This window comes from Vigna radiata, chromosome 7 (assembly GCF_000741045.1).
Source record: "Vigna radiata var. radiata cultivar VC1973A chromosome 7, Vradiata_ver6, whole genome shotgun sequence".
Lineage (NCBI taxonomy): Eukaryota > Viridiplantae > Streptophyta > Magnoliopsida > Fabales > Fabaceae > Vigna > Vigna radiata.
The window spans coordinates 3,187,621-3,211,233 of record NC_028357.1 but is presented as its reverse complement, the minus strand read 5'-3'; the positions used below and the strand labels follow the sequence as shown (position 1 = coordinate 3,211,233).

The 23,613-nt window shown below is 34.4% G+C and overlaps 1 protein-coding gene across 4 annotated transcripts; it reads left to right on the top strand.

The window, feature by feature from the left end:
• Positions 1-945: 945 nt before the first annotated feature.
• LOC106768322 lies at positions 946-21,971 on the top strand. 4 transcript variants are annotated; one of them, XM_014653397.2, is made up of 9 exons: positions 946-1,092; positions 3,469-3,505; positions 4,010-4,199; positions 5,497-5,576; positions 6,393-6,463; positions 12,233-12,291; positions 12,378-12,459; positions 19,528-19,577; positions 21,453-21,971. In XM_014653397.2, the coding sequence occupies exons 3-9, from the start codon at positions 4,089-4,091 to the stop codon at positions 21,525-21,527; spliced, it is 528 nt and encodes a 175-aa protein (XP_014508883.1). In that variant the 5' UTR covers positions 946-1,092; positions 3,469-3,505; positions 4,010-4,088; the 3' UTR covers positions 21,528-21,971. The 4 variants fall into 4 exon arrangements, with proteins under 4 accessions (XP_014508883.1, XP_014508885.1, XP_014508881.1 ...); XM_014653395.2 differs by having other exon boundaries at positions 947-1,092; positions 3,981-4,199; XM_014653399.2 differs by lacking the exon at positions 3,469-3,505.
• The last annotated feature ends 1,642 nt before the right edge of the window (positions 21,972-23,613 follow it).

The window sequence follows — 23,613 nt, the reverse complement described above, 5'->3', positions numbered from 1 at the left end:
TGACGTTAATCAGCGTTTTTGCACCAGTGATCCAAGTTGAGAGCTAAAGTAAACAAATCAATAATTAATTTTAATATAATTGTGTCAACCATAAAGAGAAATCTATGAAAAAACCTATAAACATACATCAAATATATAATTGTTGATATCTTTATAATACATTTATTATAACACTAATTATTGAATCGATACAATGCAAAACTAACTTAAATATCATAATATAAAAAAAAAGTGAGGAAAATTGTTTAAAATGAAGACTCTTCTCATACATCATAAACATGTGATTATGAAGAATATGATAAGAATATCAGTTCATCATTTAATATGAGAGATAATTAAATGGTATAGTTTTTTTTTTAAATCCGCAAAATTCTTTTAAATATTATGTTTTCGTGTTCTATAAAACTACGGTTTAAATTCTAAAATAAACTTGTTATAATTTGTTTGAAAATATTATATTTTAAAAAAACATATATTTTTGTAATGTAAAAAAGTATTTCATGTACGGCCGTCTGGCCTTCTCTTTTCACAACCACTTTTTTAAAATATAAGTATGTAAAAACTTTTATTGTTTTCTATTTATTTATTTCGGTTAAATATGTTATTACTTCCTACACTTTGGGTGATTTTGGTTTTAGTTCTTTTTTAAATTAAGGTACAATTTAGTCTTTCAACTTTAGAAAATTATAGTTTTAGTTTTTTTTTATCAATTTTTTTTTTAACTTTATTTCCTGTTTCAAACACGTTTCATTATAACATCTGGTAAAATAGAATTAAAAAAATTTGGTAAAAAAGATTAAAACCAAAATTTTTTAAAATTGAAGGACTAAATTATACTTAGTTGAGAGAGAAACTAAAACCAAAATTGTATCAAGACTTAACAACATATTTAACCCTATTTACCCTATTTATTTTTTTATAAAGAAAAAGAAAAAACCTAAAAGTTAAATCTTGAAAGGGGTACCCATTGTTCGAGAAGATTTGCAGGCTGATATAGTTTTCAGATTTTGAGTGACTACGAAGGAAACCGTAGTCTTCCTCTCGCCATTGAAGCACATTCAGCGATCTCGAAAACTTGCATAGTCCCTTAGGGTATGTAAGCCTGCCTTCATCTTTCTCAGTATTTGTTCTTCCAATTTCATTCCCCTTTTGTTAATTTCTGGCATCTTATTTTTGTGGGGGTGTGCTTATGATTATAAATTCGTGTGTTTTGGTGTGTTTTATTTCATTTTAGAGTTTATTGGAGATATTTGCCATAATTATATGGTGATTGGGGTTGATTATTTTATGGAGATATATTTGATTTCAATGTGTGCGCTTGGTTAGGTTGGGTTTGCCAAACAACATATTACCAGGTCTTAGGCCAGCCACCAAAATGCTTTCGGATTTCTCTTTCTTCTTTGTGTGTATAGCATGCCTAATTTTCTTTCAACCTCCGAAGCTATGGTCAATTATGTACTGTTACACACCCGAAGCCTTTTTATTATATTTCGGTTACATGATTCTTTTTTCAGTTGTTCGTTTGTTAGTGTAGCATTAGTTATATTGATCCACTAGTATTACCTTTTAACCTTGAACTACTTTTAATTGTAATTTGTATGACTTTTATAGCTTTGATGTTGTTCATACATGTCCAACTTAATGGACTGGGTGCTGGATAAGAATATATGGTGTTGCTATAGGAAAATTATCCAAGTATTTTTCCAAAAAGACTCCAAAAAATAATTCCACCCACTAAATTTAAAGTTCCAAATACTCAAGAGATTAAACCCATAATGATAACTTTCCCATAATTCATGTTGGTGTTGAAGATATTCTTTAAAGGCATAGAGCATGCTCACCTTCGGGGCTTTTTAGTTAATATTGTTGCCAATGCCTACTGTTACAGTTTACTTCATCTATGAACGAAGAAGAAAGAAAAGACACTTCCTCTCCCATTGCTACTGTTTTTAATTAGCAGTGTTATTATTGCGATTCAATTATACTTGAAAAGGGCTATAGTCAAGCTCATGACTACTAACAGCGAATTAGATTTTCTAAAATGAAATGCAGAAGACTTTAGATTACTTATTTATTCTCAACACAACCAAATTTAGAGATCAACACAATATAAAAGATTAAACAATTATTGAAGATAATATAACATTTGGAAGCAGTAGGTTCTAGGCTATTACTTTAACTAAATAAATAAACCTGACTAAAACTAAAACACTAATTAAAGTAAGTGTCTAAATCACAATATCTGTTTAGAAGAGCGTAATTTTAGATGGGTATGAGGTTGCCTCAAATAGATAAAGGACGATGGAATCCAATCCATACTTCATATTGAGCAGTGGGACAGATAGCCCTTATGGATTTATGCCAGTGGCTTCTACGCCCCTCCCTTTCTGGCAGTTTGTCTCGGGGGATTCAACTCAACTGCATCAGCATTGACATCATCAATTTTTTGCTGGACTCACCATTGTCAATTTGTTGTTGGTCAAAGAGGGGATGGTTCACAAACGAGTCATTTGGAATCTTTGTGGAGAGCAATGTACTTAAGAGACGCTTCTAATATAACACCTCAAATTGGAACTATTAACCAAAATTAAAATGCACTTGAAATATAATTCTTCAAATAGGAAGCGCAATACCCTACAGCTAAGACACTTTGGAACTTGCACCCAAAATTTCTACGAGTCTTGTTATGTACAACCTCACCCTATCTCCCACAAGCAACATAATTTACCTTGTTGACCTCCTCGTTTTACTCATTGAACTTCCTTGCTCTTCAATTAAAGACTGATTGTTCATGCTCCACCAATTTATTTATTTATTTTATTTTTTAAATTTCCTTCATATCTAAGAAAGTAAAACCATTTCCATGGTTTCACCATACTAATCAGTCAAAAGTTAAGAGTTTATTTTAAAATTTATTTAAATTAATTTTGATAAATTTAATTTGAAGCCATTAGATATGATTGGGGTGCCAATGTAAATCAATTTAAACTATAAAGTTTATATCATTAGATGCAGTGAGAAGAACTAATTTTGTTAGTTTGTCAAAAAGAATACTAGGGTTTATCCATGTCTCCATTTTCATTGACAATGATATTAATAACACATTTTCTATTAAAATTAATAATAAAATGTTATTGTTCCTATTTTATTTATTATTTTATGGATTAAAATTTATTCAAACTATTGTGTATGCAACTTTTAAGAATGATAACTTCGTGGTTTTATAATATGATATAAATTTTTGTTAACTATTAAATTAGGGTCTTATATGATATGTCATACACTACTAATTTATATAATGTTTTTTCTGTTTATCTTCTACCGTTATGACATGCATAAATTATGTCCAAGGGTGATAAACACAAAAAATATTGTTGTGCAAATTGTTCTATGAAATTAGTCTGCAAATAACATGTCATTTTTAATGACTTTTCCTCATTCTAACATAAACACTTGCATTTACTACAGCCCTAATCCCAATGCTCTTTGGTACCGCTGTTCCTAGGTATGATTTATCCGTTTTATTTTTCCAATTCTCTCAAGTATTATTTCTCTCTTAAATTTTTATTTTCAGTTTTGTATTTGTAACTCATTTGGAATTTTTGTTCACTAGCGGCAATTTTTTTTATTTTAGATTTATTGTCTTGCATTTTTTTTTCTGCATCTTTTTGGTGTGAATCGGGATGCCTAATATTTTCGTCAGTGCTTGATTCTTGGTTTTGATTTGATTGTTACATATTTTTGCTGTATTTACATTCAACGTGTTACTATATCATTTTGTAAATTCCCTTTTATGCCCCCCCTTCAATGTATTTTTAGTCATTCCATGAGTCTTATGACTTTTTGACGAAAATTTGTGATTGATAGGTACTTGATTTGATTTCTTTTGTCTCAGTTTTCATGTGTGTGTGTATATTCAGGCCGCCATCTGGTTCGGCCACTCGGATTAATTGGTTGAACCTTGATATGAAACTTTACAGGTTTGTGTTGGTTTGGTTTGTTTTCCCAGCATTCCAGACCAGAGGGAAGAAACGAAACAAAAGTTCCCTGTAGAATAGAGCTTTCTGAGCCATTAAATTGAAGTGAGGATGGGAGACCAAGCTAGTGAAGAATATCAAAGGTCACTAGCAGCTCCTTTCATATTTTTTGTTGTTCTAGCTTTTCACTTTGCTTCTCAGCGGATTGATCAATTCAAGAAGGTTATCTCCCTCTTTCATCTCTCTCTCTCTCTTTTTTTTTCATTATTCTAACAATTTAAAGGGATTCAGTTAGTGATGTTAATATTGTTTGCTTTTGGACGTTTGGTTTGGGATATATCTGATTTGGTTTACATTTGCTTAATTGGAGCTTTGGTTATTTTAACTTTATGCTATTTCATGATATGGTAATTGATATCCTTTTCCCACTTATAATAGGATTCTGGGAAACATTTTGTTTATATGCACTCATTATGTTTAAATTTAACATTTTAAGAAGAATAGTTTTCGCATTTCAAAACTTTTTTAATTCCATGCTTTTATGAAGTTGTTTCCTTGAAAAAAAATGTATAGGATAGGTAACTAGGTTCTGAATTTTCATGTTTGGTTTACTGATTTATCTTGTTTAGTGAAAATGAATAAAACCAAAAAAACTCAAAATAATGGCACAAGGCACAAAGCCAGAATATACTCACACAATGGATGCAGAAGATGAATAAGATAGTGTCAGAAACAGTGAACAGAAATACCTTCAGCCCCCAGAGCTCTTGGTCCCAAGTTTAGTGATGTAATATACACAATTGCCTCTGCTACCCTTGTCTATCTCATGCTCCCATTAATCATTGATTTAGTTCCCATTAACAAATGCCGCAGTGTATTTAACTGTCTTCTCCATTGACTCGCTGTCACATCCCCTACCCTCTTAGAGGAAACACTCCAAACTCTCTGGGTTGGGCCATTGTGATTTTTATCCAGCATTTGCTAATGAAACCTATAGTGGATCAGGATGACCATGTAGTTTTTTGACTTTTTTTATCAAGCCTAGGAAATTTTCAATTTGAATTTTCTTCTTGATTTCCCATGGTTGAGAACGAAGAAAGCTGTCATGAAACTCCAGTAAGACAATTTTTATGCTGTTGTAGGATTGTTGTCTTATTTGAAAATATGCTACATCCAAGGGATGGGTTGTTTTGTTTATAGACTAAGGCATTTAGTGGTAAGTTTGTAAAGGCTCCGATTTGAATTGCTAGTTTTCATCCATATATATATATATATATATATATGGTTTACAGTTTCATCATTTTGAATTGCCAAGTGCCCACTAATATTTCTGTTAAAAGATTGTGAACTTTTCATGTGCAAGAGAGACCCTTTGCATGGTGCTCCGGTGATCTTGCAATTTGTTTCTACCATAAATTTTCTGTTTATTAGCTTTCCTTTGATTTAGAAGAAACATATCTAACATATTGACTATTATATTATGATATTAATTTCGTTTAGTTTTATGTTTTTGCTTCAGGGTGGATCTGATAAAGAAGAAAAAGCTAAGTTACATAGAGAAATAAAAGAACTTTTGAAGGAGGCAAACTCATTGTCACAGTAAGCTACTCATGCTTTGGCCATTATTTCCTCCCATTAAAACAACTGGCTCTTATATAGGATTCCAATTGTTAATGATCAGAATCATCTCTGTCCTTCCCTATTTTCATCTCTATTACTATTTACCGGGGTGGGCCTACATTCTACATGAGCACGGAAGATAGTAGCCACACCCCTTCTATCAATTTTTTTTTGTACTCTTGGTTAGATTTATGATAAAAAGATTATAGATATATTACACAGGTAATTGTTAGAATTTATGAAATATCTTGTCATGTCTAAGTTTATCCTCTTGGATTAGTATTCTTATACCTTATCTTAGGATTGGTTATTTTATTTTATTATCATGATTGGTTTCCCTGACAATGGTTTATACTCTAGGTTTTTGAACATACCAACACATCAATACATTGTAATAATCCACCTCAGTTAATACCAATTTAGTATTTTATTCTCTTTTATCTCTCTTGTTCTATATCTAAAATCCCATAATTTCAATGGACAGTATGTTTTCAATTGACACAACAAAAGTAAACGTGTACGTTTTCATGTTCGAGCGAACTGTGGGTTCCTCTGCCTTCTCATTTATATTATCTTAAATCAAAATAATTCGAAAGGCTATTTGTTTGTTTTTTCTATGCTTTTGTGTTTACTTCCCGTTTTTATTTTCTAACTAAAGTTTCAGAGTAAATGTGAATCTTTAAGGAAATTTTAAAATGAAATAGAAATATCTTACATTTAAATATAATATAAACTTTGAATGTTATATACTTATGTTTGTGAGAGTGTACACTAGTGATTTCATCGTTCTCTCAGACCATCAACCTTTGCACAAGGTGCAAAACTCAAGAGGAAGGCTGCTGCAAAGGAGAAGGAACTTGCAAAGTGTAAGTTATTTACGGGAGTCGTTTCTTTTTGCTTATTGCATTCTATATAAATTTAGTGGGACATTTCAAATCTACAATTTTTAGTTTGCTTTGCGTACAATTTTTTTGCCTGGCTACATTTGAAAGTGTAGGTAGGTGGTGCATATGCTCTTTTCAACTTTATTTTGAACAGAAAACTGATTTTAAACACATCTGTGTTTTTCCCCAGTATTACATAATTCTGTGCCAGAAGTAATATTGAAAATCCTAGGGAATAGAAGCTCTTTCAAGCTGATATTCTTCCTGGTTTTGTCTGGAATGTTTCTCTATCAATCATGAAAAGGGAACGAAAGACCTATTGAGCTGACATTTTTTATGTTATTTGTTTTTTATCCTTTTGCTGGTTAACGTTTGTTTTGGGAGGATTTCTGATTATAAGTCTCTGATGTTGGATAAGCAGCACAATAGGGAAAACGGAAAAAGAATTGGGAAGAGAAAAATATGGTGTTGAAATGTAATGTTTTAGTTTGTTTTATTATTCATGTATGGGATACCAACTTTAGGGTTAAGGTTTAAGGCAGGTGCCTTGCCCCTTTGCATTCTGGCCGTTGTATTCTATAAATACAGTAGTAAAGTTGTAACAGTGTAAGAAATATACAATGTTTCACTTCATTACATTTATTCAAGTTGGTATCAAGAGCCAGACCATCTCTTCTGGTTCATCTTCACTGTATGTTGTCGGTGTCGTCATCTTCCGTACACCATTCGTTGCTATTGTCTGCCACTGCTGTTGTATCTCCTCTGGTGAAGTCAGGGTTAGGTGTGTCTCGAGAAGTGCAACCCATCCCTAATGGTCGCTGCCTCACAATCCGTCAAACACACTGCCACATGCCATCTTCCGCTAGTCAGCTTCAGGAGCGTGTACCCCACGCGTCGCCTTCTCGGTGCCGGAATCGCACTATATCGCTGTCGTTTGTCTTGCGAGACTCTGGACATGTTTTTGTCCTTGTTCTTCTGTTTCGGTGGTAGTAGCTTTCACCTAGGGTTTTCTTCTCAAAGCTAGGGGTTTTTGGAATCCTAGGGTTTTCCTCTCCAAGCTATGTTTTTTTTGGGAATGGCTTCCTCTTTATCTGCTACTCCTATTATTACCATTGCTAAGCTGGAAAAGTTAGTTATCTTGGTTCCTGTATGTGGAGTTATGGTTTCTTGGTGAAGGATACCATAATCGTTTAGAACAAGATGTTTCTATTGTTCTAGATGAGGAAAAACCTCAGTGGCAAAAACTGGATTTTCAGTTATGTGTTGTTTTATGTCTTTATTTGCCGAGCAAGAGGTCTTAGAAATTTTGAGATCCTATAAGACATGCTTCTATTTTTGGAAAAGGGTGCAAGATATTTTTGTTAATGATATTCAATGCCTCTTTGATGGAACTCAGAGTAGTTTCACTCAAACAAATCAATCATGATATGGTCTCTCATATAGGAAAGGCTCGGGCTACTGTAGAAGAATTAAAGAACTTTTTTAGTGGCTGATTCACTAGGAGATATCAACAAAAAAACGTGATGAGTTTTTCATGGTCTTAATTTTGAGAAGCTTACACTCATACTTTGATCATGTATTGGTGATAAAATTCCTTCAACGGATAGTTTAGTTACTAGACTTCTTCAGGTGCCTACACAGGTAAAAGATGAAAATTCAAGGATGTTATTGAAACATCAACAATGTTGGCACCACAAGGAAGAGAAGGAGGTCATAGCAATTGAGGAGCACATGATGGTCGAAGTGGGTGTCCTCAATGCTCATATTGTAATAGAATGGGCCATATAACGAAGAAAAATGTTATTTCTTGCATGGTTTTCATGATAAAGTTGCTTATGTGTCTACATTTGATAAGTCGAAATCTAGAATTTTTGAAGAGTACCAAGAATTTTTGAGTTTCAAGTCTGAAAAATCTACTAATCTTGACCAATCCTCTTCAATGCCGAATGTGTCAACTGCATGCATCTCTCAATCTGTGGAAGGTCATAGTCATGGATTATTGATTTAGGTGTCTCAGATCATGTCTCTGATAACATTTATTTATTTTCCTCCATTTCCTCTCAGAAAATTCCTCATTTTATTACAGTTGCCAGTGGATCAAAATTGGCATCTCAAGGAATTGGCAAAGTTTCTTTATCTCTTTCACTAAATTTAAATTTTGTTTTGTACGTTCCTTAGTGTCCTTACGGTTTATTCTCTTTGAGCCAATGGACTCTTCCTTAAATTGTTATGTAACCTTTATTACTAATTCCTTTGCTATACAGGAACATGGTACGGGTCGTCTGATTTGAGAATGACACGAGTCTCAGGGACTTTATTGTCCTCCATGGAGGATCGTTCATCTATTCAATAGGTCCCTCCTCTACCATCATGTGATCCCTTGGTTATTCCTACTTCTCAAACTCCAACTCAACATTTAGAGGACATTTATCCAACTCAATCTCAAAATGAAAATAACATTGTTCAACCACCTCCTCTCACATATTAGTGTCAAACACAAATAACTCATTCTTCCTTGCCTAAAGACCCTTGAGACTTAGATCCTCCTCCACCATATCCCTAAACCAAGGATTCTTCATCCTCCTTGTCTTCTCTTGACTCGGATCATGCTTGACCTATTGCCTTACAAAAAGATATTCGATGTACTCGTAATCCATATCTTGTTGATAATTTTTTGAGTTATCTTCGTTTGTCTCTTGCATATTTCTCTTTTGTTTCCTCATTGTCTACCATTAAGGTTCCTAACTATGTTTGTGAGGCACTTAGTCATCTTATATGGCGACAAGCCATTAATGGTAAAATGTAGGCACTTGAACACGATAGTACTTGGGAACTTGTCGCTCTTCCTCCTGATAAGAAGCTTGTGGGTTGTCGATGGGTCTATGTTGCTATTAAGGTTAGTCCTATTGGTGAAGTGGATCGTCTCAAAGCTTGTCTAGTAGCTAGACTCAGGTTTATGGCCTTGACTATTGTGATAACTTTTTCTCTTGTGGCTAAAACCTATATTGTTCGTCTTTTCCTTGCTATGGATGCCATTCGTGAATGGCCTCTTTACCTATTGGACATCAAAAATGCCTTTCTTCATGGTGATCTAGAAGAGGAGATATTCATTGAGCAACCTCCTGGGTTTGTTGCTTAGGGGGAGTCTGAGTTAATTTTACATCATTCACTTTATGGCTTGTACAAAATTTTGGATTGAAACAATGTCAGATAGATTGTTTAATGTTTTATGGTCATACTTCTCCTGACAAAAGTTTTTATCTTATGGTTTATGTTGATGATATTGTTATTACAGGAAATGATGTCATTGGAATTGCTTAATTAAAGAACCATTTTTTCAGCCACTTTCAGACCAAAGATCTAGGTCGTCAAAAATATTTCCTTGGTATTGAAGTGGCACAATCAATAGGTGTCATCATTTCATAGAGAAAATATGCTCTTTATATTTTGGAGGAAACAGGCTTGACAAATTGCAAGCCCATCAATATTCCTATGGACTTAAATCAAAAGTTAATGAAAGACCTAGGTGAACTTTTTTCAGACCCCGAGAAACACAGAATGTGAGTCAATTTATGCAAAATCCTCATATTAATCATTGAAATGTTGTGATTTGCATTCTCATATATGTAAAAGGGAACATTGGACAATGATTATTGTATGAGAACAAGGGAAATACTCAAATTGGAGGGGATTGTGGTGCAGATTGAGCTGGTTGTCCAATTGACAGAAGATCTGCCATAAGATATTGTGTATTCCTTGGAGGGAACCTTACCACGTGGAAAATTAAGAAACAAAGTGTCATTGCTCGGTCTAGTGCACAAGCTGAATATATATTTATGACTTTAGCTACATGTGAACTTGTGTGGATTAAACAACTCCTTCAAGGGTTGAAATTTTGTGAAAATGAGCAAATGAAGTTGTATTGTGACAACCAGACAACTCTTCATATTGTCATAAGAGAACAAAACATATAGTTGATTGTCATTTTGTTAGAGAGAAGCTACTATTCGAGGATCTTATTATTGAGTTTGTCAATTCTAAGGAACAACTTGCAAACATTGTGACTAAATCTCTAAAGGGGCCTAGAATTCAATTTATATGTTCCAAGCTTGGGGCATATGATCTAGATTGAGAGGGAGTGTTGAAATGTAATGTTTTATTTTGTTTTATTATTCATGTATGGGAACCCAACTTTAGGGTTAGGGTTTAAGGCAAGTGCCTTGCATCTTTGTATTCTGCCCTTTGTATTCTATAAATACAGTAGTAAAACTGTAACAGTGTAAGAAAAATACACTGTTTTACTTCATTACATTTATTCAAGTTATAGAAAGGAGAATAGAGGGTTTTTTAAACTGAACTCAAGCTAGGCCAAATCAAAATTCTGAAGAAGCTACAATTGTACGAAAATAACAGTAGCAATTCTTATATAGACCAAGCCAACTAGGTAACCAAACAACTTACAGTTCTAGAATTTTTAAGATATTTAATAAAGTTCAACGATGAAACACTAAAATTCCAGTTAATAATAATTCTGCTGCTGATTAGATATACTTCTCCTGTAATCTTTATCCTTAATATCACTTCTTCAAGTATTCTTATCCTGGTCACCATCACGTTGTATTTCCAATTCATCTTTCCTATAAATTCTTCTTATGTTTGTCAATTAATCTCTCCTATATGAAAATGTTTACTAATCATATACATATTAACTTAATTATCAATTAATGGGATTAGGGGCAGATATGACAGTTATTGACAGAAAATAGGAGTGGTTACTCAATATCAATTGTGTATACTGTTTAAGTGGGTTCAGTTATGTAGTTCCGGAGCAGTTATTTTGTATATGGTCTGATGATAGACAGCTATTTAGTTTTTTTTTTTTTTTTTTTTTTTTTTTTTCCGGATCAGTTATGTAAAATTCGTATAGAAAATAAAAGTGGGCAGACGAGCGTATTTTGAAGTTCTTTGAACAGAATATTCTCTGAGAGAGTTGTTACAAATATGGGAGTTTCAGCTGAAATTTTCTATTTAATTAGTGTGCCTAAATAGCAAAAAATGGAAAGAGGACTTGGTGGTTGCTGGAAAGAAAAAGTGACCAGAGAGGACCTTCCCTTGCTTAGTTAAAACATAGGAAGATTACTCCCTCTCCAGATCCTCCTCTTGTAAAAGACTTCAAAAAGAGGTTTTAAATATGAAATATGTTTTTTAGAACAATTAAGTTTCCATATTTTATGATTTCTAAGTTTAAACACGTGTCAGCTTTCTAAATGTTGATTTAGGATTTAATTTCCTATATCAATTTCAAAATATTAGGCATTATCTTAAGCATGGAATTTGCAAAATCATTGTGCTTGGCATCAAACGAAGTATTGGTTAGATTAAGACACTTTTACGCTCACTAAAGGATCGTGGAATGAATAGGTTGAGGCAACCACTTGTAGATAAATAATTTTGTTGCCTAAATTTTATGAATATAAAAATTAGATAACAAAAGTGTTTATAAAAGTATTTTATGAATATAAATCTCATCTATACAATTACAACACTGAATGATTGTTTACCAAAATATTCCACTTAACCCATTTCAGAACAGATTAGATGAGATTGCTACTGAGTTAGCTACTTTTTTTAAGTTGGATCCTTAGGTAGGTGGAACTAGATGTAGCCACGTCAGAATTTATATGCTATTTGTGCTGAGATCATGGTGAAAGTAGCATTACTGGAAAAGTTATGCTTTAAACTAACATGCAGTTCGAAATTTACACGACAAGGATACTGCTTTGTACTCAAAATTTCTGCTTATCTCAAAGGTATTTCCTGATCTAGAAATTGTTTTCAGGTTTACTTATTTTCTTTGCAAAGGCCGATATGATACTAACATGGTTGAGTGATGCAGGTTTTAACATATCTCATTTTCCTCCTGTGGTTTTGGAGTGTTCCTGTGGCTAGCATATCTCATCAACTTGTGCAACCTTTTGGTAATGCAATTATGATTAATACATAAAGTTTTACTAGATTATGCTGCAAACTCTCACTCATTTGTATTAAACTGTTGGGTTGCTTAAAATAAGAAAATGTGTTTTTTGTTTTTGGATTTTGATATCTATGGACTTGCTGAATGAAAATATTTACTTGTACTATTTAGTTACATTTCATTTTAGGTATAAGCTATTGTTGTAATTTGAGATAATATCTTTAGAATCTTCCAAATTAGAGAAAATAAATATATAATCTTTTATTTTATTTTCCTAGTTTTCCTATTTTCTTTTTAGGAGAATTAGATTATTACAAACAGAGGGTATTAGAATGTATTTTTTGTGATTGAGAATAATAAATCAGTCTTTTTTTCAACATGGTATCAGAACCATCCTTAAAAAGCCTATCCTAACGATATTTGCTGTTTGTTGGACGTATTGTTCCACCCGCTGTTGGGTTGCTATCGGACTACGCATTAATGTCTAGTCCCACGCTCAAGATGTATATACCTTGTGAGGGGGTGTGTTGGAAGTCTCACATCGACTAGAGATAAGGTCATTTCATAGTATATAAATGGGTATAAACCTCATCTTACAAGCCGGTTTTGTAGGATTGAGTTAGGTTTAAAGTCCATTTCTAACATGGTATCAGAGCTTACTAAAACATATACAGCCACCGTTAACATACCTCCAAGGTAACATCCTGCCATCGAGGCTAGAATACCACATACGAATTTCCGTATATTCTCCCTCGCTTCCTCGTCCATTAATGAGTACTTAATAAACTCATCAATGGGAAGGACAAAAACATAACCTGTTATGTTAAGCATTATATCTCAAAATTCTTGGGCGGTTATCATCTTTTGGAGATATGTTCCCTATTACTTGACCCGTTATTCGAAAGATGCCTTCAATCATACTTCTAATCAATAATTTTATCAAAAAATTTCCCAACGGCTCTTCAGTATGAAGCCTCTGATCCTGGTGAGATGGTATTAAAACTATTATAACAGCAGGTGCTTCCTCTTCGATATTCTCATTAGAATCAAGTTTCATGTTAATTTTTGGTAAAGAGGTTCTAATGTGTTACTCGAGATGTATATACCTCGGTGTGAGGGGTGTGTTGGAAGTCCTACATCGACTAGAGATAAGGCCAATTCATAGTATATAAGTGGGTGCAAACCTCACCTTACAAGTTGATTTTGTGGGGTTGAATTAGGCTTAAAGTCCATTTCTAACATTTTTTTTTATAAAACCATAAATACATTATATATAAATCCATAACCTGATGAGGTTTATAAGAAAATAAACTAGAAATACATTGTATATGTTAGAATCATTTTAGAACCATTAAGCCCTCAAGAATATATTTTTATCAGTCTTAAATCTCAAGTTGGTATCAGAGCAGGTTCATCCTGCTCTGGTTTCCGTCTTGGGTTGTCCACCAGCACTGTCACTGCTGTTCGCATCTGTCCGGTGCCATTTGCCGTTGTCCGCGGATGTCTCACCACTGTCTCCAGCTGTCAACTGCAATTTGAAGCTCTTCAACTTGGTTGTCTGCTGTCTCGCATTTGTCCGCTGCTGTCCACTGTTGTCCGCCACTGTTCACTGTCGCCGCCGTCCATCGCCGTTCGCCATCACTGTTCCATCCGGCGACCACTGGATCTAGTTCGCCTCTTCACGCGACGACCAACCCCACCGATGGGGTAGTCTGATTCTCCTCCACGCTTTGCCACACGTAGCCTCTTTGTGCGATGCGAATAGGTGCGTGCTGTCCACGCGCCGCCCTCTACTCGCTGGAAAGTCGCCGCGTCACCTCCATAGTTGTCGCCTGAGCCTCCTCTCTCTGTTCTGCCCCTCAAAACCGTGCTTCAGTGAAGTCCAAAACCTCCCCTTGAAGAAAACCCTAAGAAACCCTCTAGGGTTTTCTGGTTTCTTCTCTGTTTTTTTATCTAGAATCTCGTCTGGAAGTGTCATTTCCTTCTAGGAAGTCCCTCGATCACTTCGGAAAAACTAAACGGGAAAAATTATCTGTCTTGGTCTGCAGCTGTGGAAATGTGGTTCCTTGGTCAAGGCCATTATGACCACCTTGAGCAGGATGGAAGCCAAGTACCTTCTGAAAAAGCTGAACAATGAAAACAAGTAGATTTCCAATTGTGTGCCCTATTGTGGCAGTCTGTGGAACTATGACTTTTGATATCTCTTAAAGCCTTCAAAACATGTCACTCGTTTTAGAAGAAAGCTCAAAGCATTTATACTAATGATAGCAAGAGCTAAAGTTTATTTTAACGTAAAGGAGACACGAGAGGCAGTCCGGGTGAATCTTGCTCAAGTGTGTATGGAAGGGAGCACGATTCATTTTTTCGATGCTTTATTGAATGAATATGATGAGTTAACTTGGGAAGACTTGAAACGAGAGATGTTGGAGCGATACGGAGGCAAGGGAGAAGGGAGTATTTATGATCAATGGGCTGCCATAAAACAAATAGGAAGTATCGAAGATTATATTACAAGTTTTGAGTGTCTCATTGCTCAGGTGCTGTGAATGCCCGATGAACAATACTTTTCGTATTTTACACAAGGGCTAAAGTACGATATACGTGCGAGAATACGAAGCTTGCACGTGGCACATCCTTTGTCCAGGGGCGGATGATGAATGTAGCTCACGTCATCGATGTGGAGATATCAGGGAGAAATAAAATATGGCAGGGAAGGGGAGAGTCTCGAGGGGACAAATCTCAAGTAGGGCATCAACCCATTTCGACTATGGTGGGAAAAACTGGTCCAAAACAGATTGGGGGAAGTTGGGGAGGAAATGGGCCTGGCCCAAGTGTTCAGAAGGATTGGGGTGCAAAGAATAAAGGGGGGTCACTTGATAGAGGAGCAAATCATCTTTCTTATCGAGAACTTCTCGATCGAAAACAAAGGGGCTTGTGTTTCAAATGCGGTGGGGTGTACGGTAGCCTTCATCAATGTCCTATTAAGCAGCTAAGGGTGGTCATGGTGAATAAGGAAATCCAAGTTGAATGTGAAGGGAATGAAGAGGAAAATGAGGAAAGGGATGACGAAGATGAGGTGGTGGCAGAATGCACAACGTTAAATCTCTACTCTCTAACGAGAGACCAAAATGGTCAACCGAGGACTATGAAGCTACGTGGGCTGGTTGGGGAGATTCCGATGTTGTTCTTGGTCGATAGCGGAGCCACGCACAATTTTATTTCGCGAAAGCTTGTGGAAGCTTTGGGTTGGCAGTGGGAAAGAACCAAGCAAATGAAGATTCTGATGGGAGATGGGCACAAATCCGAGACTCAAGGGATTTGTCGAGGTATCAAAGTAAGGATTGATGATGGTGAGTTTGAAATTGATGCTTTTCTCTTTGATTTGGAGGACATGGACGTGAAATTGGGGATGTCGTGGTTAACGACGTTGGGAGAGACCACTGTGGATTGGAAAAAATAGTGAATGAAGATCCAGACTCAGCAAGGAGAGAAACTACTAAGAGGGATCCCTCATGGGGATTCATTGCTAATTTCAGTGTGTGGGGTGTTGGAGGAAAGAGAGAAGATGGAAGTTCCAGAGTTGGGTCCAGAGCAATGAAGTGTCTTAAATCACTTGCTACAGCATTTCAAAGATGTCTTTGAAGAACCTAAGGGGCTACCTACTGGACGTGTAAAGGAACACAAAATTCATCTCAAACCAGGACAAGAACCTATTAACGTGAGGCCTTGCAGATATGCATATCATCAGAAGAATGAAATATGCATATCATCAGAAGAATGAAATTAAGAGACAAGTGCAAGAGTTGATGGAAGTGGGTCATATCAAGCATAGCCAGAGTGCTTATTCGAGCCCAGTCATTCTGGTGAAGAAGAAAAATAATAAATGATGCATGTGTGTAGATTATAGAGCTTTGAACAAGGCCACTATTCCAGATAAATTTCCAATACCAGTTATTAAGGAGTTACTAGATGAGTTGCATGGAGCCAAATATTTCTCTAAACTGGACCTTTGTTCAGGATATCATCAAGTCAGAATGAGGGAGGAAGACATTCCAAAGACAACATTTCGAACCCATGAAGGTCACTATGAGTACCTCGTGATACCCTTTGGACTTATGAATGCCCCGTCGACATTCCAAGCTCTCTTGAATGAAGTTTTTCGGACGCTGTTGAGACGAGGGGTATTGGTGTTTGTTGATGACATACTCGTGTACAACAACAATTGGGAAGAGCATATGCAATTGCTTGAGAAGGTGCTAGAAGTGTTGAGAGATCACCAACTATTTGCGAACAAGGAAAAATGTTTGTTGGCCATGAGAAGGTGGAGTATCTGGGACATATTATTTCCATACATGGAGTTGCGGTGGACCCAACAAAGTGAATAGTGTGTTAGAGTGGCCAATTCCCAAGAATGTAAAGGGAGTTTGTGGATTTTTGGGTCTCACAAGCTATTATCGTAAGTTCATAAAAGATTATGGTAAGATAGCTAAACCACTAACAAAGCTGACTAGAAAGGATGGATTTGGGTGGAATGAACGAGCTCAAGAAGCATTTTATGAGCTCAAACGAAGGGTCACGTCAGCACCAGTGTTGAGGCTCCCAAATTTTGAAGAAGAGTTCGTCTTGGAATGTGATGCATCTGGGACAGGGTTGGAGCAATCCTATTGCAGGGAAAAAGACCTGTGGCATACTATAGCAAGGCCTTGAGTTCACACAATTTGACGAAGTCAGCCTAAGAAAGAGAGTTGATGGTAGTGGCATTGGCTATCCAACACTGGAGGCCTTATCTTTTGGGTCGCAAATTTGCTATTTTTTCAGACCAGAAGAGTCTTAAGCAATTCGATGCAGCAAAGGATAACAACAGGTGGACAACAAAACTGGTTGGCTAGACTATTAGGCTATAATTTTGAGATTGTTTACAAGCCAGGCAAAGAAAATCAGGGGGCAGATGCTCTATCCCGAAGTAGAGATGATGGAGAAATGAAGAGCATGGTGTCTGTTCCAGTTTGGTTAGATTGGCAAGAGCTTAATGCAGCGGTACATGTTGATGATAAATTGAAGAAGATAATAGAAGAAATGAAGGCTGGAGAAGTTTATGTGGGATATGAATATAAACAAGGTGTTTTATATTATCAGGATCGCTTAGTGATACCGAAGAAATCTATGTGGGTCAATAAGTTATTGGAAGAACCTCACTCTACTCTGCAAGGGGGTCACTTAGGGTTTTATCGAACCTACAAAGGAATTGCAGCCAATGTGTACTAGAAAGGAATGAAGAAAGATGTCCAACAATTTGTCCAAACCTATGATACATGTCAGAGGCAGAAATACATAATAGCAGCCCCTAATGGTTTATTACAGCCTTTACAGATTCTGGAAAGAGTTTGGGAGGATATGAGTATGGATTTCATTATTGATTGCCCCGGTCTAAAGGCTTTGAAGCAATTTTGGTAGTGGTGGATCGTTTAACAAAATAGTGCCATTTTTTCCCCCTTAAACATCCTTATACGGCAAAGTCTTTGGCTGAGATTTTTGTAAAAGAAATAGTAAGGCTACATGGAATACTGAATTCGGTGGTGAGTGATAGGGATCCAATATTCATGAGCTAGTTTTGGAGAGAGCTCTTTAAGATGCAAGGAACAAAGCTGAAAATGAGTACGACGTATCATCCACAATCGAATGGACAGCTGAGGTAACTAATCGATGTCTAGAGACTTACCCCAGATGTTTTATTACTGATCAACCCAAAACGTGGGTGATTTGGATGCCGTGGGTAAAGTTGTGGTTTAATACCACTTATCACAGCTCCACACAAATCACTGCTTTTGAAGCGGTGTACGGAAGAACTCCTCCTAAGATTGTACAAGTGGTTCAAGGAGAGGTGAGGGTAGCAGTTGTTCAAAAGGATCTTCTAGAGAGGGATGAAGCACTAAGACAATTGAAGTCTCATTTGTTGCGTGCCCAAGACAGAATGATGATTCAGGCTAATAAGCATTGAAGGGAAAGACATTTTTCGGTGGGAGATCTTGTGTTTTTGAAGTTGAAACAGAATAGACAACCGTCAGTCATGAGCAGAATTAATCATAAATTAAGTTCTAAATACTATGGACCATTTGAAGTAGAGGAGAAAGTAGGAGAGGTGGCATATCGTCTGAAATTACCACCTACTTTAAAGATTCATCCTATTTTTCATGTATCTTTGCTGAAGAAAGCGGTGGGCAAGTATAAGGTTGAGGATGCTCTCCCTATAGGATTAGATGATGATAGAGTCGAAGTATTAGTTCTTATGGCCATCTTAGCCACTAGGAACTACACCAAAAGAGGGGAAACTAAGAAGCAGGTACTGGTTCAATGGAGAGAGCAGAATGCAGACGAAACCACTTGGGAAGATGAAGTAAATATTCGAAGTCAGTTTCCAGAGTTTAGCCTTGAGGACAAGGCTTTAATTCATGTGGAAGGCATTGATACATACCCACTTGTTATGGAAATCAATGAACCCTTGATCCAAGGAGGAGGAGATAATAAAATTAGGTGGGGCAAAATTTATAAGAGGAGAGAAAAGGATGACGTGGCTTTGTGAGGCAATTGTGTTAGTTAGAAGAGAGAGAGAAAAAAAAAAGTATGGGTTGCTATATATTATGAGATGTAGGATGTGAGGGGGGACAAGTTTTGTTTTCAGTGGGATTGGGAGGAGAAGAATTATACGATTCTTCTCAGGAGCTTGGCTCTGGGCAGAGGGTCGTGGAACCTTCTGAGATTTCTAGTTGATAATATTATTGAATTTGCATCATTTCATTTCTCAATGTTCATTCCGTTTATTAGTAAACTTTGGTTTCTAACAAACACTCTTAATGAAAACCCCTTGTTTTTTTATATAATAATTATTTTAGTCTAAATTTGATGCCATTTTAACATAAATCTTAATTTTCGAGAATGTAATTTTTTTTAAATTAAATGTGTTTAAAGTTAAAGCTATTTGCTGCACGGAAAATGTGGGCATAGAAGACGATGCATTTCTCGTTGCCTTTTTTTAATGGTTATGATCTTAAAATTATTTTACATATTTTTGCAGGGAGATTATTATCTTGGAGGACTGGAGGTATTGAAAATAACAATATTAAGGTAAGCAATTTCTAGTATCTTTCCTTATATTTGAAACTTTGAATAAAAAGAGATATCCAAAGAAATCCTATTTAGGTTTTGATTTAAGAGAAAATTTTTGATGCAAGAACTGCTGAAAATTGTGTCTGGGATACACTATGAAGATCATTTATATAAGTTTATTATATAAATAGTTATTTGAAATTGTATGTGCATATACATGACGTGGTATGCATATATATATATATATATATATATATATATCTGTGTGTGTGTGTCACAACAAGTAATTAGTGATATCAATTCGATGGGAAAGAAGCATCCGCCAGTATGATTCATACAAGATAAAAGAGTCACCACTCGAATAATCATAGGTTGGAATAAATCACTATTAATAAGTTACTGAAAAATTACCAAAAAAGTCATTATTGGTGATCAATGACTACTCAAAATTCACCAGCGACAACAGTTGTCGGAAAAGTGTGCAGTGGGGGGTGAACTACAGTGGAAGATGAAATAAGGAAACAAGCTGGAATTAGAAAAGGATGCTAGTGTCTCAGTATCTAATATACACTTCATTCTTAGCTGAAATTTATACGGAATCACAAAAGTGCATAGACCTGGTTCCGTTTAGTTCATATTTGGATTAAAGTTTGCAGACATAAATTTGAATAAAAAGAATGTCTTGAAATGAGTTTACTGCAGTGCAATTAATGTTTTAATATTTTTGGTTGAAAGTATGTTGATAAAATGAAATTTATTGTATAATATGAATAAAGAATTTTACTAAACTTTGTTGTTTGAATAAGTACTGACAATGGAAAATAATTTTCATATGCAACCATTTTGTTACTTATTCTAACTTTGTTTTGGGTGAACCGATGATGAAAATGTGACTTTTAGAGGCAACAAGCATAATGAAAAATTGAGTTTAGCGGTCCAAAAGTATGTTGGAGGAACCCATACGGTTATCCAAACATACCCTTGATGTTCCAACTCGAGACTGTTGTATTCAATAAATTTTAACTATTAGAGTATGCTAGAAGGATTATGTTAGAAAATGTGAACTCCTCAAAAGAACTCACAATCTCCCGATATTGAGATGTAATCATTAGTTGGTGTTTTCACTTAAGTATTTAAACAACTTGTGGATGAAATGTGCCTATCCAAAGCACTGGAAGTGAGTTTAGCTTGTAATCAGACTGCATTAAGTTTAGCTCCTCCACCCCTTAGTTATACTTTTCAGTAAATAGTCAGATTAGTACAATAAATATTTAAATATTGACATATTTAACTTTTAATACTAGACAAAAAATTATAGTCTTAGTATAGAAATTTTAATTTCATTAATTTTGTTTGAATATGTTTATGATTAAGATAATTGAACATGTATTTGGTCTTTAGTAATTGTCAGGGGTGTATGAAAATGAAGATTATTGTTAATATGCAATTAACTTTGAAGTAAGCATTAAGGATTTATAATTTACAAAGTTAAAAGCAAAGGCTTCTTCAATGTTAATTACATATTAATATTAATTTTTTTATTTAATAAAATCAGGTGACAATTACTAGGGACTAAACATTTGTTCAATTAGCTTAACCATTAACTGAACTAAAACAAAATTAACCGAATTAAAGTTTTTTTACCAAGATTATAAGCTTTTTCATCTTGTCCTAAAGATGAAATGTGTCAATACTGTATTGAAACCGACTATTTACTGTGTACTTTTCATCTTTACGGAAGTTGGAAATTTTTCATACTATTATGCATCATACTATATACATTGCAATCCACTGTTTTTTACCTATTAAATTATGTAGTGCTGATAAAAGAAGACATTCATGTGAAGCTTTTAATAGTTTGAGTGGCGTTCCAACTGTTTTATGCTATTTCAGGTTGGGATAATACCTTGGTTGATAGTGTCTACAAGGGTTAGCAGATTCATTTGTAGGCTCACCTATGGCAAATAGATCGTGATGTTCTTCACCTAGAATGACATAACATTGCTAGCTGCTTGGACTGGTTTGTGTTCTGCATTTAAAATGGAATGAACAAGGCTTTTCTAGATTTGTACAACTTGAAATTTGTTCCTTCGATCCTTGTCCGGTTCATAACCAGTTTATTTTAGTACGGACGACGTGTAAACTTAATTCTGCATATGCAAGCAAAATTTTCATATGCCTGTAATATGATAGAGTTGCAGCCCCCACACCACCCCTAGTTTGGTCTCTTTTAAGGAACTTTGTCGTCAAATTCTTCTGGATTAATTATATTCATTTGTTCAATAGTATTTAGTGTTGAATTAATGGGTTTGTGAATTTGAAGAACTGTTGTTTGCAGTTTGGATTAGAGCTTTTTGTGATCTGCTTCCATTGCAACTGAAAGATGAAAGTTTGGTGCAATTTGTAGTTGACTAATAAGTCCACTTTTGATTTACTTGAATTACGTATTCCAAAACACTATGCTCTCAAAATACCTTGCAGCTGAACAGAATACAACGGAGATTCAAACAATGACCAAGTATTTTCTTACTTCTATTTGTGCAAGTATTATATTTGGATATAAACTTCTTAAAACGGCAATTATTGGTATACCGTATAACTAAATGATGAAATGGTGGATTTTTATAAGTTGTAATCATCCTAGGAATCTAAATACTAAACCTGCAAACAAAATAAAAAGAAATGATTTTTGAGAAATGTTGCCCCGAAAGGAAGCACGAAACTGTGACAAGTTTTGCTATTTATTTTTTGGAATAAATTGAATATATAAATTTTTAGTTAATGGAATTATATAAACAAAATAATGATATTTAAAGATAAATCAGTTTTAGAATTAACTTGTTTTTAAATTTTATTATCTTTTAGTTGTTAAATAATGTAGAATTATGTACTTTTATGCCCATAAACATTAATGAGAAATTAAAAGTACACTATACTTTGAGTTCCACAAGTTCCTAAGCATGATGAGGTATTTCAAATTGTTTATAAGGAATAATAAGTAAATTTTAGACAATCTATTGAACAATTAAGTTAAATAGTTTCACAAATCATAAGAGATTGAATTTGTAGTATGATGGTATAAAAGATGAGATGGATTTGTGGCATCTGATTAAGTCTTGAATCGTATTGAATTTGACAATGGTGTACAATTAGATGAGTCTTTAAAACTAATAAATATTTACAAGGTTGAAAGACATAAAATAAGACTTGTAAATGGATTCACTTAGAGAAGAAAACAAAAATTATTTGACACACCTACATTTTTTAGACTCATTTGATATTATTCTTACTTACTTTTTACTCTCTTGAAAAAATACAAAAGTTTGTATTTTTATAACTATTTTGTCCATGTATTCTGTGTCCAATAAATATAAAAATATGTCATAGTATCATTACTTAATAAGAAATCAATTATAACTAAACGTTTTTTCGAGTGTGTAAAAGATTCTATTTGAATAATTATAACATTAATAATTCATTATAATTTTGAGTTATATTACATGGAAGTGAAAACAACTTCTATATTGCTGATTTAGAATAAGAGGTTTGTATAAACCATCTTGAAGGATACTTTTCTAGTAATGATGAATATTTATTTTGGAGGATTAATAAATTCATATATGGATTAAAAAACGTTTTACAACAATAGTATTTAACATTTTCAAGAAAATGTTGTTTCATTTAGCTTTGAAAGAAACATAAAAGTCGGTGGGAGTAAATTTTGTTTTTTTTTCTTACGTGTGGACAATATTTTTCTTGTAATAAATGATAAAAGTGTGATATAGGAGGTAAAATAATTTTTCTCAAAGAACTTTGGTATAAAAAAATATGAAAAATGTATCTTATGTTATATACACTAAAATCCTTCCATAAATATCTCAAGATATTTTTGATTTATCTCAATAGATTTATATTGACAAAATTTTGGAGAGCTTTAAACATTAAATATCATTCATCGAATATGACTGTAATTCTGAAAAACGATAGATTTGAATTGAGTTTGTGTAAAAAAAATTATCTTTTAAGTGAGAGCATATGAAAAGTATTCCATATG

Coding starts and splice junctions, on each gene's coding strand:
- LOC106768322 (XM_014653399.2), top strand. CDS start 4,089: ATGGGAGACCAAGCTAGTGAAGAATATCAAAGGTCACTAGCAGCTCCT. Junction 4,200..5,496: donor GGATTGATCAATTCAAGAAG/GTTATCTCCCTC, acceptor TTTTTGCTTCAG/GGTGGATCTGATAAAGAAGA. Junction 12,460..19,527: donor TCAACTTGTGCAACCTTTTG/GTAATGCAATTA, acceptor ATATTTTTGCAG/GGAGATTATTATCTTGGAGG.